Source organism: Agelaius phoeniceus, chromosome 21 (genome assembly GCF_051311805.1).
Source record: "Agelaius phoeniceus isolate bAgePho1 chromosome 21, bAgePho1.hap1, whole genome shotgun sequence".
Taxonomy (NCBI): domain Eukaryota; kingdom Metazoa; phylum Chordata; class Aves; order Passeriformes; family Icteridae; genus Agelaius; species Agelaius phoeniceus.
The window spans coordinates 3757647-3774602 of record NC_135285.1 but is presented as its reverse complement, the minus strand read 5'-3'; the positions used below and the strand labels follow the sequence as shown (position 1 = coordinate 3774602).

The 16956-nt window shown below is 51.4% G+C and overlaps 1 protein-coding gene across 1 annotated transcript in view; it reads left to right on the top strand.

Moving 5' to 3' along the window:
* ASTN2 (astrotactin 2) overlaps positions 1–11457 on the top strand; it is a 354581-nt gene extending 343124 nt beyond the window's left edge. The window contains exons 21-23 of the mRNA XM_054646417.2: positions 3220–3320; positions 4513–4696; positions 10975–11457. Coding sequence (XP_054502392.1) covers positions 3220–3320; positions 4513–4696; positions 10975–11212 — 523 coding nt within the window. The 3' untranslated portion in view covers positions 11213–11457. The remainder of the gene's footprint in view (positions 1–3219; positions 3321–4512; positions 4697–10974) is intronic.
* The last annotated feature ends 5499 nt before the right edge of the window (positions 11458–16956 follow it).

Genomic DNA, 16956 nt, shown 5'->3' with positions numbered 1-16956 from the left:
GTGACTTTGCTCCTGTGTGAGCTGGGCAGAGGGGAGAAGTGCAGTCAAAAGGCTCACACAGGTCTTCAGCATCACCCAAAGGGGTGGATGTGCTTCAGCACCCAACCAATGCTCGTGACCCCACTGGCGATGGAATAGGTGAAATGGGCACTGATTGCTGAATATTACAATTATGTTTTGATAAAAGTCTTCTGTTTTCCAAGGAAAATGCTCTGGCACTGATTGCCTCAGAGCTAATGGAGCCAGCCTGAGCTGCTGCAGGCAGAGCAGAGGTTACACATTAGCTCTGCTCACCCTTTTCCCAAAGCAAATGTCGCAGACACATTTTATGAAAAATCCTTTCTTTAGGATTTTTCCTCTTGAGAAGCTGAGAGGCTTCAGGAACAAAATGTAACCAATGGTTATCTGCTGCTGTGGAATGCAACAGGTGGATCTGGGATTGGCCCATGTTGGATGTTTGTAATTAATGGCCAATCACAGCCCAGCTGGCTCGGACAGAGAGCCCAAGCCACAAACCTTTGTTATCATTCTTTCCTATTCTATTCTTAGCCAGCCTTCTGATGAAATCCTTTCTTCTATTCTTTTAGTATAGTTTTAATATAATATATATCATAAAGTAATAAATCAGCCTTCTGAAACATGGAGTCAGATCCCCGTCTCTTCCCTCAACCAAAAACCCCTGTGAACACGGTCACAAGCAAACACAGCAGCACAGCCACTGTAGCTCGGCAGGGGCCCCCAGGATGGAGATGGGGAGAAGTTCCCTGATGTGGAGCCCTCTTACTGCTTGTTGTGTTTCTGCTGATGAGCAGAAGAGCCCTGCAGTGGGTGGGCAGCTGGGGGTCCCTGCCCTGTTCTCCAGCTCCTCATCCTGGGGCTGGAGTGCCCCTGTGTAGGAGGGAGGTAGGAGGGTCAGGATGGATGGAGATGAGAGATCTCTGCAGCCAGGGCTGGAACTTGGGGTTCATTGCAAAGGGCCTGGGGGCAGGGCCCTGCTGGGAGCTGCCAGGCACAGCTCAGAGCAGGCCTGAGAGAAGAGAGGGGCAGAGAGGATGAGAAGGAAAGAGCGTAAAAGCATACAAGAGTAAAAGGGGTAAGAGAGTAAAAGGCAAGAGCTAAGAGACAAGAGAGTGAAGTTCCCGTTACAATACAATAAATCATCTTCTGTGTTGAATATTCTGATTCTCACTAACCAATCTAGTACAAGATACAAATGCTATAGAATTTGTATATTGGATATATTTTGGATATTATATATCCATACAGCCTATAAGAATCCCTATATTACCATCCTGTGTTACATTTTAAACCCTACAAACTCCTCTTTGGGCTCTTCTGCCAAGCTGGCAGGGTCTGCTCTGCCCTTGGGCCTGTCTGCAGGCAGAGGGTGTTGTTCCATCAAAAGGGGATCACCTTCAGCTGGCCACACCATTGTTTTCCAGTTGTTCAGTAACTGAGGGATCTCAAAGCTTGCTTTCATTTCAATCTCACTTATAGTTTCCATATTCTCAAAACCTTTTGCCAGACAATGATATTTATAATGCTTTCCTGTTTCATCTTCCCCAACGCCCCTGCCCAACCCCGGGTGCCCCTGTTGGTGTTGCTGAGACACAAACCTCCCCTGCTCCCAGCAGGAGACTCCTCACTTCCCTTGAAGGGAGGGAAAGGGCTGGTGGCACCTTCAGGATGGGATGCAAGGCCCTGCAGTGAGACTCCTGCATGGAATCGTGTGCTGCTGCCCTGTTGCTCTGTGTGTCCCTCGGTGAGAGCAGCCTGTGTGTGGTGCTTGTGAAGTGGCCCAGTGTGGATGGATGTCCTTCTTGAGAAGCTTCCACTCTGAGCAATGTTCTTCCTGGTAAATTAAGGAAAATGATGTCATGCCAAAAAGGATTAAACAGCATCTCCTTGGGTGAGCTGAGCGTGTGCATCCCCTGTGTGCCCAGCTTTGTGGGAATGGGAGCTGTCCCTGCACACAAGTGAGTTCCTTGGCAGTCTGCTGGCATCCTTTCAGACAGCAAGTATTGTCAGGGAGCTAATGCTAATTGCTTGGAGGGAATCTGTCCTGTGCTGGGAATTGCTACCGTGCAGATGTCAGCTCTTATCAGCCACATGTGGGATGTGCAGGGCCTGCAGGGAGGAGAGAGGGGGCTGGCAGTGCTCGTGTGTGGGGTGAGAATGAGGGAGGCATTGCTTCTGTCACCCCCAAGGATGCTCAGGACCATTACTTAAATAAACAGATGTCAGGGTCTCAATCCCATTTAAGCTTCAGCTGCTTTTATAATACTCCTTAGACTCACTTGCAAGAGCTGGTCAGTTTTACCTTAGGCTAAGGAGGGGTGGCATGTTATTTCTCAGGCTGGGAATCCCACCACCAGGCATCTCAGACCTCTGAGGGGTTCAAACCAGCCCCTGCACTTTGTCAAAGCCAGCTTGAGTTGCCATGCCCAGCTCAGAGTGAATAAACATGAACTGATGCCCTTTGGGAGACTGGACAGAAGATTGTCACCCCTGCTGCGAAGAAGCATTCTCATCTTGGAGCTTTGATGCCCTGAGCAGGACTCTGAGCTCAGCATCCCAGGACGTTCCATGCAGCCACAGCCTGTTTATTCAATGCTCCATCAGGCACAAAAGCCATATTTTACTGTCAGATGCTCTCCATTAGCTTCAAGTGTGAAATTATCATTCCCACCCTTTTGCCAGCCCCACCCTTGTGAGGAAATGAGGGAGCAAACAACTCAAGGGCCGTTCACAGGATGAGTACGAGCTGTCACTTGTCAGCACAGAGCCCACTTACAGCAAGAATTACTGCCCTGCTCCCTGAAGGGCCAAGAGAGGAGCCCGGCTCACAAACACCACCGTGTTGTGTTGTAATGTTCACATCAGGGCATGGCCGAGCAGCCCTGAGGTGTTTGCATCCCTCTGCAGTCAGGAGGGCTCAGGGTGAAGCCCCACAGGGGTCTCTGGGATGAGGGGAGAGGAGATGGAGCCCCACAGATTCCAGGCAGGGATGAAGTGGCCTGTCCCCTCAGCCCTGGCTCCCATCCCTGGGCTCTCCTCTGCTCCAAGGGATCATCTCACATCTCCTTGAGATGCCAAAACTGACTGATAGTGCCTGGACCACATTTTTCCTTTCTCTTCTGAAGGCTGGTTCCTTTAACAACCTGGTGGTGGGGACTGAGGGATCAAGACATTGTTTTCCTTTTGTTTCCTGCCTTCCAGATTTACCCTGTATGCAGTGGATACACGAGGGAGACACTCAGAGCTGAGCACAGTCACCCTGAGGACAGCCTGCCCGCTGGTAGATGACAGCAAGGCTGAAGGTCAGTGTCCAGGTGCCTTGTGTTCCATGCCAGGAGACATTTCCCGCTGATTTTGATTTTCCTCTCTTCACTGTGCCCCCACAAACCTGCCCAGGCCCTTCTCTCCCAGTGGGAAGGTTCCTTTAAATTCACCCATGGGCACAGGGACAAATCTGGGGGTGGGTCACAAATTGCAGGAGTGTCCAGGGGCAAAGTCTCCTTGGCTGGGCAGCTGATGACTCCATGGCATCCTTGCCATGCCTGGCTGTGGGAGCTGGTACTGTGTGTCTGATAGAGGTCCCTGGAACAAGAGCAATCCCTTCCCACAAACCTGAGAGAGGCAGCCCTGCCTGGGCCATTCAGGAAACCTTTGGCTCTGGGTGTTTGAAGGGATGCTGGGGGCAGCTGCATCACTTTGGAAACAGAAATGTTGATAAAAGCCCAGCTACTTCTGCACATTTGCATTGTTCAGCTTTGAAACTGATCCCACTTGTCCTTACACCCAAACCAGAGCACCTGGCTGCTTTCAGGTTTAAAAGGATTCTTCTAAGTGACCATCATGTTACCTGTTCTCTTTCTTGCTTGTTTTCCATTGGGAATATCACACAGAAAAATATTTTGGTTAGTGCTAAGGTTCAATAAGAAAAGCATGCCCATGGAAAAACAGCAAACAGGAGACTAAGGAGAAAGAAGGAGATGCAGTTTTGTGCATTTCTCATCTCAAAAAAGAGATTTTTTTTCTCTCTAGCAGAGTTAACTCTCTTGTTTAACACATCTGAGCTGCTCTAGCCAATGCCCACAATGATGAGGTGCTGCATTTCTGGCTGAAGGGCCTTCCTGGGATCAAGTGTTGATCTATTCCTACTCTTTAACTCCATATTGGCCAAGGGCTTTTGGTTTGGTGAATCTGGGAAGAGCTTGCCTGCCCTTCCTGTGAGGATAAGGCTGTCTGCATATCCTGGCAGCTTTTTGCCTCTCCTTGTGCTCCTTCATGGAGTGTTGCTGGAGTCTTTGTGGGAGCTTTGCTCATGCAGAACAGCACTGCAGGATCAGCCTGAGGAATTGCTGAATGCTCTGCAGTCACTGACCCCCAGTGCAGGCAGCCCCAAGGGACTGGCACCAACCCCAGCTGCCAGCCCAAGGGCTCTGCTCCTCCTCCTGCCATGTTAGCACCTTCAGCTGGTCATTAATGCCATGCCCTGATCCTTTCCAGAGATAGCTGACAAAATCTACAACCTCTACAACGGCTACACGAGCGGGAAGGAGCAGCAGACAGCCTACAACACCCTGATGGAGGTCTCTGCTTCCATGCTCTTCCGAGTCCAGCACCACTACAACTCCCACTACGAGAAGTTTGGGGACTTCGTCTGGCGCAGCGAGGATGAGCTGGGGCCCAGGTACCTGTCCCTTCCCTGTGTGCTGCCCTGCCCCACGCCCAGAGCACCCCTCTGCCTGGCCACTGGGGATGTGAAACCCTTTGGCCATGGGGATGTGACCTCCTTTGGCCACTGGGGATGTGAAACCCTTTGGCCACTGGGGATGTGAAACCCTTTCGCCATGGGAATGTCACCTCCCTTGGCCACTGGGGATGGGACTCCCCTTGGCCACTGGGGATGTGACCCCCTTGTCTCCTTGTAGCTAAGATAAGCCCCCTTTTGGTGTTCACCAAGCTGTCCTGCATCCCCTTGGAGCACCAGGTCCTGCTCAGTCCTTGGATGAATACTGGTGGGACACCTGGCAGCTGGGTGCTCTTTGTACCACTGGGTGAGCTGGGGGCTTGGAAACACTGAGGAGTGGGGGGCAAAGGGTGTAATATAGGCCTGGAAAAGTTTTTCCTTCTCCCTTTGCTCCTATCTGCTTGTTGGATGTGGCTGAGGATCTCTCCATAGTACCAGGATGACACCTCACAACTTTACACCACTTCTGGACACAGATCCAAGCTGGCCTGGGGCTTGTGCTCCTCCAGAGATGACCTTGGTCATAGTTTCTTTGGTAGTTCAGTGGCCTCTGGCACAGAGCCACTCTCATCTTCCCCCTGCCTTCCCTCTGATGACACTGCAGCCTTGTTTGTCCTTTGCAATTGTTCCTTTTTTCCTGAATCCTTGGGAGCCATCAGCTTCTTCTTACAGATCTTCATTTCCCCTGTTACTTGAGACCCAACCCACTGAAGGATGCTGCCTAACCTGATACCTGCTCCAAGCTGTGGGACAGCAGGGTGACATTTAAGCTGCCAGTTCCAGGACCCAGCTACACCTGGAGCCCACGGTCAATTTGGCTGCTGTGTGTTGTCCCCACTGAGCCAGGGGAGTTCCTCCCAGCACTCCTCTGCCCTGAGAACACGTGATTTGCAGCCAAGTGGATGGATCTATAAAGGCCAAGGCAGCCAGTGACAAGAGAGAAGCTCTGCCATGCAGCCTGGCTTCTCAGGGAGCTTGGACAGAAGCAGAGCCCCTGACGCAGCAGGAGGCAACGAGGATTTTCTTTATTTTATTTTTTATTTTTTTTGCCAAGGGAGGCCATCTCATAAGAGGATTTTAATTGACAGGCTGCTCTCCTTCCCAAGGGGACATGCGTTTTTGTACCTTGAAATGTTTATCAGATGAGCCTGGGCTTCACAGTGAACGTTCACTCATGAAGCAGAGCGACAAGAGGGGAGCCGGCTGCCTCTGTGTAATAAATACATCACACTGAGGTCCTCGTGAGCCCAGTTTCCATGAAAGCCACAGGTTACTGCAAACAGCTGCTGGCAAGAAGACACACTGACAGCCAGATGTCCCAACCAGACCGTTTACATTAAGGAGACATTAAAAACTTAGCTCATAGGTGGCCCTAAACCAGGATTTTCCGTGGTCAGCAGCATCTCAACACCTGGCTTGCCTCATCCTGCTCATCTCCTCTAGCAACCACAGCCCCTTTCCTGCTCCCCCCATTCCTCTCACAGACACTGAGTGAATCTCACACAGTTAATTTGTTCCAACAAGACAGAAGAATCTGTCTAAATCAGTGAACTTTAATGCTACTGTGCATCTAGTCCTTTGGATCCCTGCAGCCAGCCTGCTTCCTATCACAGCCACAGGGAGATTTCACTATTATTTTCTCTTACTGTGTTTTCAGGATGATTCTTATGACCACTGCAAGCTGGGTATGGCTTTTAAGAGGAAGTAGAACAAATAATTAAGTTAAAATCTTCTTTCTATTTGTGGCTACCAGCAACACTGGGGTCAGTACATGGCATCAGCCCAGGGCTCACAACCTGTCCCCTGCTGCAGCCAGTCACCCAGGCAGGCAGCTGGGCTGGCCAAGGGACATGAAATGCATCTCCAGAGCAGCTGCCTTCTGGTACAAGGGGGAATGCAATGTTCTGATGGGAGGCTGTGATAAGAAGAGGCCATCAAGTCCTGGACTCACTGTCCTCACACACAAGGGTCTGAAAGACCCAGGTCAGTTCTCTAGAGTGGAAAATCTGAATTTATGACAAAACCACCTCATGGAGGAGCACAGCAGCCAGGCAGCCACCCCTCCCTGCAGTCTCAGGAATCTCATTCTTCCTTCCAGCCCAGGTATCATTCCTTAATGGCTCCTTCATGCTGCTTTTCATACCTCCCTCCAAGGTGAGGCAGGGCAGGGTTTGGCTGGCTCTGGATATGGTTTCATCCCATATCAGCCCTCAAGGTGAGTGTTGGCTGTCCCCTGTGCAGCTGGAGGGGACAAACACCCCAGCAGGAGCACCCCTGGCACTGGCAGAGCAGGAAGCTCCTGCTCTCTGGCAAACCCTTGCAGAGCTGGGGCTGGCAGCAGGGACCTCAGGGCCCTGTCTCCTGTTCATGCAGGAGCCCTTGGGAAGTGCCCTGGCAGCAGACACCCATCCCCTCCCATTTCCTCTCCCCCTCCATGCCATGAGGCACTGCAGAGGGAAGTGGCTGCTTAGAGCTGTCACTATTTTTAAATTCCCCCTCTTCATCATTTGTGACTGTGCTGTGACCTCCTAAATCCACCGCCTAAGTGCAGTCCAGCACCAGTCCCTGGCTCCTGTGGTGGGAGAGAGGGCACTGCTGGCCCACACCAACATGGGGACATCCCCATCTGGGCTGTGGGGTCACTGCATCCCTTGGGGTCCAGCCACAGGCAGCCAGGAGAGTGACTCCCCTCTCGCTCCCCTGGTGTCCCCTCCCAATTCCTGCCCTTTAATAAGGCAATAAATTGCAATTTCTGGCAGGGATGAGGTTGGTCAGCATTTAGGAAGATTTCATTTCCAGGATTTGAAAAGGTGGTCGTTCTGACCCAACAGCCCTCCATAGGGAGCACTTGGGTAATACCCAGGGCTTGATTTATGGTGTTAAATTGGCAGCCCAAGAACTGCTCCTGTAATTTATTACCCAGTCTTCACCAGAAAGCCTCTCTCTCTTTCTCACCCCTCCCCTCACCCACTCTGTCTCTCTTCCTCCTTATTTTTTTTAAGAGGGAACAGCTGACAGCCGAAAGCTAAATCTAACATTTACACATGACTTCATTACCCTGCTAAAATAAATGACTCAAAGCAGTGAAACCCATCAAAACTGGAACTTTGGCACTGGACATCAAAAGTGAGGGGCCTGATTCCCTCTGCCCCATCACTCTGTCTCCCCTGTGACCACAGTTCAGTGTTTTCAGTATCTCACAGGGCCAGCCCATCATGTGCCACATGCCATCCTTAAACACAGGTTTTTCCTGGGATTGACTGCACAGAGTGAGCTGTGGATGCAGCAGGTGTGTGGAGACAGCTCCAGGAGAATCCCAGCCTCTGGCACAGCAGGCATCAGCAGGTTGGGGTGGTTTCACCCCTGGATTTCTTGCCATCCTTGAAGTGCTTCTCACATGTAGGAATATTTGTCTGGATAAAAGGCCTGAGTATATATCAGGAAGTAAGGACAGCATGGTGAGTTCTAGCAATACCCATGAGATCCTTAGAGTGTAGTGGAGCAATGAAAATGGGAAGGTGGAGAAGGCCAAGGGAGATGGAGGCAAAGGCAGGTTGTGTGGGAGAAAAGTGAGAGATGGGTGAGGAGAGCTGTGGAGGGTAGGGTAGGGGAAGTGGGGAGAAGGGAACAGAGGAAGGGAAGAGTGGAATAGAGGAATGGCTAGCAGAGAGCCACTGGCCACCTGAGGTGTCCACTCCTTGTGCTGATGTTGGTTACCAACCATGAGGGTTTTCCTCAAGGGCTGGTCATGACCGCTCCTCATTGCTCCCCTCTTGCTGTGCCTGGGAGAGGCCTTGTGATGAGCTGGTTTCCCAGTTTGGGGGGAAAACCCAATCATTGCTTGTTTGAATAAACAACTTTGAATAAACAACTTTCCTGTGCTGGCACAGCATTCAGGTCCATGGCCACCAGCACAAGAACGAGCTAAAGAGCTGGGGAATGGCCAGTACCCCATTTTGGCAGTAGAGCTGCTTTGGGATAAATCAGGGTGATTGTGGAGTTGTGGCCTTAGAGAGATAAGATTTTTCCTCTGTGAGGGTGTTCTGGCTGAGTGATCTCCTCCTGAGCATGGCCAGCTGACATAAAAATCCATCCCATGAGGTGAGGTGGGTCCTGTGCTTGTTCAGCCTTCCCTGAAAGGGAGAACCAATGCAGATATTGAGAATATTTCCCAGCATGAGGATGGGGAGCACTGGAAGGATCCTGACTCCTGACTCTAGGAACAGGTCAGAAGAAATTCATCCAGGCAGGTTGATCCCAGCAGGAAGTGGCACAGGTGGTGGCTTTTGGTCCCTTCCAGCTGCAGTGACTGATTTGCTGGAGTTTGGCAGCTGTAGGGACAATCACTACAGAGTTCAGTTTGCTGCTGAGCTGAGCTTGAATCCATCAGTCTTCACCAAAAGCACCTAATGCCATCATGGAATTTGTGGCTCCAAGAGGCACACATCCAGCAGCACAGGACCTGTTCCTGGCAGTGTGTCAGGTCTTGGTGTGTGGTGGGAGCACCAGATGCTGTAGGTCAGGTGGCTGCTATGGAGGATAACATTAGTAGAGGTGTTGTGTCAGTGCTCAGCCCATGATGTCATTATTATAGATGTGTGTGTAGCTATTGAGGCTCAAAGTGCCCTCAAATTTTTATTATTATAAATTTTTCATTCTTTATTTTTATTTTTATTTTTATTTTTATTATTTATCTTCATTTTTATTTTTATTCTCCTCCTTGTGTCTTTGTGGATAAAATCCATAAATGGCTACCATGGAGTGATGTCCAGGAAGGCCCAACTTCCTTTGTTCTTCCCTTGCCCTCAAAGCTGACCCAGAGCACGGGGAGGAGTGGGACAGTTTCCCATGTGCAGCCCTGGAGGAGCAGTGGTTTCCTATGGCCTTTGATCCAGTGTTCCCACTCTGGAGGGAGAGGTCTGAGCTGGCTGGGGGTGCCAGGATGCCCTCCCACCTCCTGCCACCGTCTCTGCCCTCTGCTGTGGCGCTGAGGTGACCCTGACCAGCCCTTCCCTGGTGTCCCATCCCTGGACACCAGGCTCCCCATGCTCCCCCTGGGCTGGGAGCTCACAGCCCGAGCTGCAGCACCACTCAGCTTTCATAATCAAATAATCCCCATGTTTATGCCTTGCTGACTGACAGTGCTGCCCCTGACATAATCATTATCGGGAATTTACATTCCTGCAGGAACTGTGAAATCCCCAACTCCTGAATCCGGAGCTTTCCTGTGGCACCAGAGGGAGAGGAAATAATCTGTGATCTTGAAACTTTCAGACCACTGAAGTAAACCCTCTTGCCTCCCTTTGTTTGATTTAGCACTTTGCAGACTACCACAAGGGGATTCTGGTTTCTTACGGGTTTATTTTGTTTTGTCTTAATGTGTTGTGCTTTTTTTCCTCACTCTTCTAGTGTCAGTCCTTTTGGGCTGTTTACCTCCTACAGACTTGGGAAATCAGGAAAGGGAGGGCTGTGCTCATCAGTCAGGGGGACGTCACAGACATCTTTTATGGAAAATCCTTTCCTTAGGATTTTCCCTCCTGAGAAGCTGAGAGGCCTCAGGAACAAAATGTAACCAATGGTTATCTGCTCCTGTGGAATGCAACAGGTGCATCTGGGATTGGTCTCATGTGGTTGTTTCTAATTAATGGCCAATCACAGCCCAGCCGGCTCGGACAGTGATAACCTTTGTTATCATTCTTTCTTTTTCTATTCTTAGCCAGCCTTCTGATGAAATCCTTTCTTCTATTCTTTTAGTATAGTTTTAATATAATATATATCATAAAGTAATAAATTAAGCCTTCTGGAGTGAGATCCTCATCTCTTCCCTCATCCTGGGACCCCTGTGAACACGGTCACAGGGGCAGGAAGGTGCTGGGGGTCTCATCAGAGTGGCAGATGGGGCCAGCACATGTGCTGGAGCTGGCCAGGATCATATGGTGGTGGTGACAATCTAGCTGGGGTAGACTGTCCCCAGGGCACACAAGATGCTCCAGTGGGTGAGACCTGAGGTCTTGGTGCTGTTAAATGGTAGATATACCCAGAACTTTGGGAAAAACAGAGCTTCTCTCCACTTGGAACAGGAAAGACAATGTCTTAGACAATGGGTCTTGTCTATTCTTGCCACAAGACGGAGCTGGTGGCAGAATGCAGAAATCCTGACTCCTGGCCTCCCCTGTGCCTTGCCTGCCCTGCTCTGTTCCCATCTCTGTCCCCTCCAGGAAGGCTCACCTGATCCTGAGGAGGCTGGAGAAGGTCAGCAGCCACTGCTCGACGCTGCTGCGCAGCGCCTACATCCAGAGCCGCACCGAGACCATGCCCTACCTGTTCTGCCGCAGCGAGGAGGTGCGGCCACCCGGCGTGGTCTGGTACAGCATCCTGAGGGACACCAAAGTCACCTGCGAGGAGAAGATGGTCTCCATGCTGCGCAACACCTACGGGGAGTCCAAGGGGCGGTGAGGGAAGGAGCGGGCCTGGAGCTGTGGGAGGCAAAGGGACTCCGAGGAGTCGCGGACTTGTGATGTGCTGAGTGGCTGGTGGGGTTTGGGGTCGGGTGATGAAGGGGACAGCGAGGCCAAACAGGACTTTCTCACACAGACAGCAGAGAAACAAGAAATGAGCAAGTTGGACTTTAATTTCTTTTCCTTTTTTTTTTTTTTTTAATTTTTCAAGAGCGAAAAAAAAAAAGAAAAAAAAAAAAGAAATCACCTAATTTGACTCAGCATAAAAAGCCTCTCCTTTTTAATCTTTTCTTACTGAATTTCCTGGACTACACGCTCCAAAAACCCTGGGAGGAGGAGATACCCACTCGAGGCCAGGGCCAGGCAGAGGGGAGCTGATGGGTGCAGGGTGATCCCCTCCCTGCCTGCCTGCCTTGCCTGCCCTGCCTGCCCTGCCACCGGGCAGCAGCCGTGGGGCCCCGGTGCCGTGGTGGCCGAGGACGCCAGGAGGAGGTGGCGCGGGTGACACCAGCGAGGGTCCCGGGGCAGGGAGCCAGGCAGGTGCCCGGGACACTGCAGGCAAGCTGGGCTTTTGTAGCACTCCAAGTGGACGGGGTGGCTCCGTGTGCAGCCTTCGTTGGAAAGGCTCCCGGCAGCTTGTTCTGTGCATTAAAGATTCAATATCGAGTCCATCTTCGCTGCCTCCCTGGTGTTTCTTCCTGACGCGGTTTCGCCTCTGCTTGGGCGTCCGTGGGGTTTCAGTTCTGGTGTGGCGCTCCTGGGATGTGGCTGAGGTGAGGGAGCTCAAGATGGATGCACAAAAAGAAGAGAAACGTGCATCCTTTCACGCAGGGTCCTCCCCTCCTCAACACCCAGCCTAGCCACTGGTCCCAGTGGGAGCTGGAAGCGTGTGGGAAAGCCCAAGAAGAAAGCCAGGGGCTAAAAAGACATGGAGAATCTGGTTTGTTTTACTGTCAGATGTGGGTTAGGCTGGCCTGGGCTCCCTGTGGGTAATGGATTTGTCAGCCTGGTAGCCAAACAAAAAAGTGTGGGAGGGTGAGAGGGGAAAAGATACAAAAATCAGATCAGCTCAAAGCTATTGCTTTTTCCTTTCGAAAGCAGAACAACGAACCTGGAGATGGAAGAGAGAGGAGTGTGGGTTGAATTAATCAGTTTAGTCAGCCCAAAGCAAATAGTTTTGTTTAGTTTTTCAGGTTAGTTAACCCTTTAACATCAAATCAAACAAACAAGAGGTGAGTTTCAAAGCAAAAATGTTTTCAAACCAAACAACGGTGCAGAATTTGATGTGGAGAAGGTTCAGACAGAGACCTTTTTCTTCTTGAGCTACACCTATTTACCTGATTTGCACCCAGTCAAATAATTCTGATTGTTCCTTCTGAGCTTCTCTTCTTCTCTTTTTTTTTTTTTCCCTCTTTGGTTATGTCTTTTCATTTGAGCCACATTCATCTGCTTTGGGAAGGACTCCAGCACCTGGTCAAAATCTGCTGAAGTTCACAGAAAACTTTGCTGTGACATTGCAGCCTGTAAGACAAGCTCCAAAGCGTTGCAGGTTGTCTGAGGTCTGAATTTTTAAGCTAAATTCCTTTTTCTGATGGAGAGAGGGAGGAGGACGACACTGAGGGCTCTGGGTTATGGCCTGTGTGTCTCTGAGGGTCATACCACACTGAAAACAAAGACCAAGGGGGACCATGACACCACCATGTGTTAAAATCTGAGTGCCCAGCACTGCTGCTGCCTCTTCACCATCCCTTTGCCCTTTGGGGATGACTGGTGGCCTTTGGCTGTGGGGGTGAAGGAGATGATCGTGATTTGTTGCAGTCCAATGAAGAGTTTGGTTTTCCTGGTTGGAGCTGCAACAACACACAGCAAAAGCCTTGAAATGCCAGTGTGGGGGTGCCTGGCCAGTGCCCAGAGTGGTGTCAGACTGAGCTGCCCACTTCAGGTGCTGCCAGGACACAGGATGTGCACTTTGGGTGAAAAACTCCCAAATCTCCCTTTGGAGGCACTGATGCAGAGTGGCTGGGACTGATGTGCAGTTTTGAGTGGCACAGTATAAGAAAGATCTAAAGCCATTGCAAAATGTCCAAAGCAGGGGCACAAAGATGGTGAAGGGTGGAAGCCACATGAGATGAGGCTGTGCTCACGTTTGTTTAGCCTAGAGGAGACTGAGGGGGAATGATATCACATTTTGCAGCTTCCTCACCAAGGCCAGCGGAGGTGCAGGCACTGATCTCTCCTCTCTGGTGACCAGTGACGTTCCTGAGAAAGTGGCATGAATATATGTCATGGGATGGTCAGGCTGGAGCTCAGGGCAAGGTTCTTCCCCCAGAGCGTGCTGGCACTGCCCAGGCTCCCCAGGGAATGGGCACGGCCCCGAGGCTGCCAGAGCTCCAGGAGCCTTTGGGCAGCGCTGCCAGGGATGCCCAGGCTGGGCTTGCTGGGGGTCTGTGTAGGACCAGGAGCTGGGCTCTGATCCTTTTGGGTCCCTTCCCACTCAGGATATTCCATGATCCTGTCACTCTATGATCATTCCCTCCTGGGAGTGCCTCTGCTGCCTGCAGGACAGGTCCCCTGCACACTTGGCAGGACACAGCTCAGGCCAAGGCTGCCAGGGCCAGCAGCAGCCACAGGGAGCTTGGCTGGTCCATCCTGTCCCTGCTGCTCACCGGGTGCAGCTCCAGGTGCTTTGAAGCTGTCTTGTTTTCTCAAGGCTCTGGCCCACAGCTGTGCCGTTCCCTGTACTTTATAAACACAGGGGTTTATTTTGTTTTTTGTTTGCTTGGCTGGGGGATGATTCATTTCTCTTGGAAGCCCCGTGCAGCACACGGTGATGGGGAGCAGCTCTGTGGTCTCACTGCAGGCAGTGTTGTCCAGCCTGAGGGACAAATTGCCTGTGTTCTCTGTGAGTGACTGGGCTGGAGGTGTGACAGGGATAATGCTGCCCCTGGGATCCCTCTCCATTGTGAGTGTGGTGCTAGGTGTTAGGAACAGGAGATGCCAGCCAAAATGCAAGGCAGCTGGCTGGCTGGCTGCCCCTCAGCATGTTTTTCTCCTCTCTGACACTGCAAGCTCCCCCACAGTGGTGTTTTTTGCACCTGGGATGTGCATCCCTCACAGAGCTCTGGGGAAAGGACAGAGCTACAGCATGGGGATGTTTTGTTGCAGATGGTGATGGAAAGGAGACCTCCAGCTCTGGTAGTCCTGACTGGGAATACAGCAGGAGCACAGGCTGGTTGTCCCCTGGATCCACAGTGCAGCTGTGTCCATTGCAGAGGCTTAGTTTGCTTGTTTTGGAAGGCTGCTGAGGAGCTTTGCTTTGCATCCGTGGTGAGGCTGGCTGCTCGTACGGGTACAAGTACAGAGCGAGTTGTGTGTGAGCCTGTGTTAATGTGTACAGAGCAGGTGGAAGAGTCTAGACTCTGGGCTGCAGGCTTTGATGGCCATTAACCTGTCGTGAAGCACACCTAGCTCCCAGATCAAAGCCAGGAGAGCCTCTGGCTGGTGATGCTACCTGGCACAGTGCACCCAAGCCAAACAAAACGGGGGAATTCATCGAGGTTACACATCCTCCAGCACGCAGCTGAAAGGAAGGGTCTGTATTTTCTCCCTGGAAACTTTGGAGAATGTAACCCTCTGGCTTTCAACATAAACACTTGTAGTCATAGCCCAGCAATGCTGACAGATGGACCTGTGCTTTATAGTGTACACACACACACACACACAGACCCCTGCCACTCCTCTGACTCCCTCGGGGAAAAGGGACCCCAGCTCCAAAGCAAATTGCTGCTGCCCCAAGAGCTGGTTCTTTTTGCCAGCCAATACCCTGACTTTGATGTGCCTGGGCTTTGGCAGACCAGGGGTGATGCTGTCCTGGGTGGGAGAGCACCAAGGGGCGGATGAAGCATGAGAAGCAAGTGGGGAGAGGGGCAGAAAGATGCCATCCTCCATGTTTAATAGATGAACTACCCAGATCCTTTTGAAAAGCTGAAATTATTTCCCTAATGGCATTGCTGGGAAGGGTCACTTGGCTTCAATGGGTAGAGTGATCAGGTTTAGGATGAGTTAAGGTCAAGAGGAGAAACCTTCTCTTTGCAGTGAGTGTATGTGCAGGTAGCAGCATTGATGGAGCAGCCATGGGTGCATCCTGCACAGCCTGGCCTTGCTTCCCCCACCCACGCACCCCAGCACCCCATCAACTCCAGCTCAGCATGGGGAGAGGGTTTCCCTGCAGAGAAACCTTTAACAAGCATCCACTGCCACTTCCAGCATCCTGTGAGAGTCCCACTGGGCACACGCCCTTCTTGAGGGCACCCCAGATCTGCCACTTGCCCGGCAGCTCGGAGCTGGTGACAGCTGCAGGTCCCTCCCAGGGCTGCATGGGGCTGCTCCCTCAGGAGGGGCCTGAACAATCCCCATTGTCCCCACGGCCATTGTTCCCCCCTGGTCCCAGCCAGGCTGCAGCTGGCACGGCACACAGAGGGGCTGATTGTTTGGGTTTCTGTGCTGCTGATGACACACCACTCTGGGACAGCTTCTTCCCACGGCAGAGGCCTCTGGAGTCAAGTGCTGCATTTGCTCCTTTATTTATTTGTTTGGTTTCTGCTTTTCCTCTTTTCTTTCTTTTAAAAAAATAAAATAAAATCTTTTCCTTGGTTGGATGGGACTCTGCTGAGGCTGGGGAAGGAGCCAAGGGAGTGCCAGTGGCTGTGCTGTGTGGGCAGCCCAGGTTTTCATCATCCCAGGGGGTTCCTGGGGGGACAAAGCCCTGCAGTGGCACTAATGCCCAGCCATGGCAGAGCCCTGTGGTGCCACAGATGACTCAGTAGCCTGCAAAGTCATGCCTTGTTGCCCTGGGAGGATGTAAACCACACATTGTACCTGCTGGGCCAGAGGCAAGATTAGCTGTCCAGAAGCTGAGCATCATGGCATGAATTGATGTGTGCACTGAGTGACACAAAGGAAAAGGTTTCTGGTTTATTTTCCTAAGCACACATGGCCTGACTGCCTCCCCAAGTGTTGGTGGTCATGGTGTTAAACCAGGTCCATGGCTCCCAGTGCCACCATGGTGGGGTGACATGCCCTGGGCAGCTCTGGCCTTGCCAGTGCCCCTCACAGCACTTGGCTGGGGCTGGGGGGCACAAAAATCTGCCAACAGACCCTTGGGGCTGGGCACCAGCAGCTGCCAGGGCTTCAAGGATTGGTTTGAACCACTGTGATGTGCTTCAGCTTGGGCATTTCCTGTTGTGCCACAAGGGTTGGGGGGCTTCAAGTGCTTGGGTGGAAAGTTTGAGCATTGCAGTAGTAATAAGGTGTGCAATAAAAAGAATTCCCATTCCCTTCTCTGCACCTGCCCACCCTCCCATCTCTCCAAGCCTGTTTAGCAGACACTGTGGCACGGAGCCTTATGGAAACACAGCAGCACCAGGGCTTGGGAAAACCCATTATTAGGGTGGTGTGTGAAAAAGAACAGGCCTGTGTTACAAGGTGAGTGCCCAAAGACAGAAGTGGGTTTTGGCATTCAGCCAGAACCGTCCCCATATTTCAACTCTTTCATCAAAAATGCCAATGGACTTGAAGCATAAGTTGGTTCATCCCTGTGGTCTGGATGAGGATAAAGGAGAGCAGCAGTGACCTTAGGTATGGGGCTCTTAAGTTTCTTTTAAAAACTTATAACCAGGGAAGTGATGTATAAATAAAAAAACTGGCAGATAACATCTTAAAAGCAGGGCAAGAAGGAGGGTG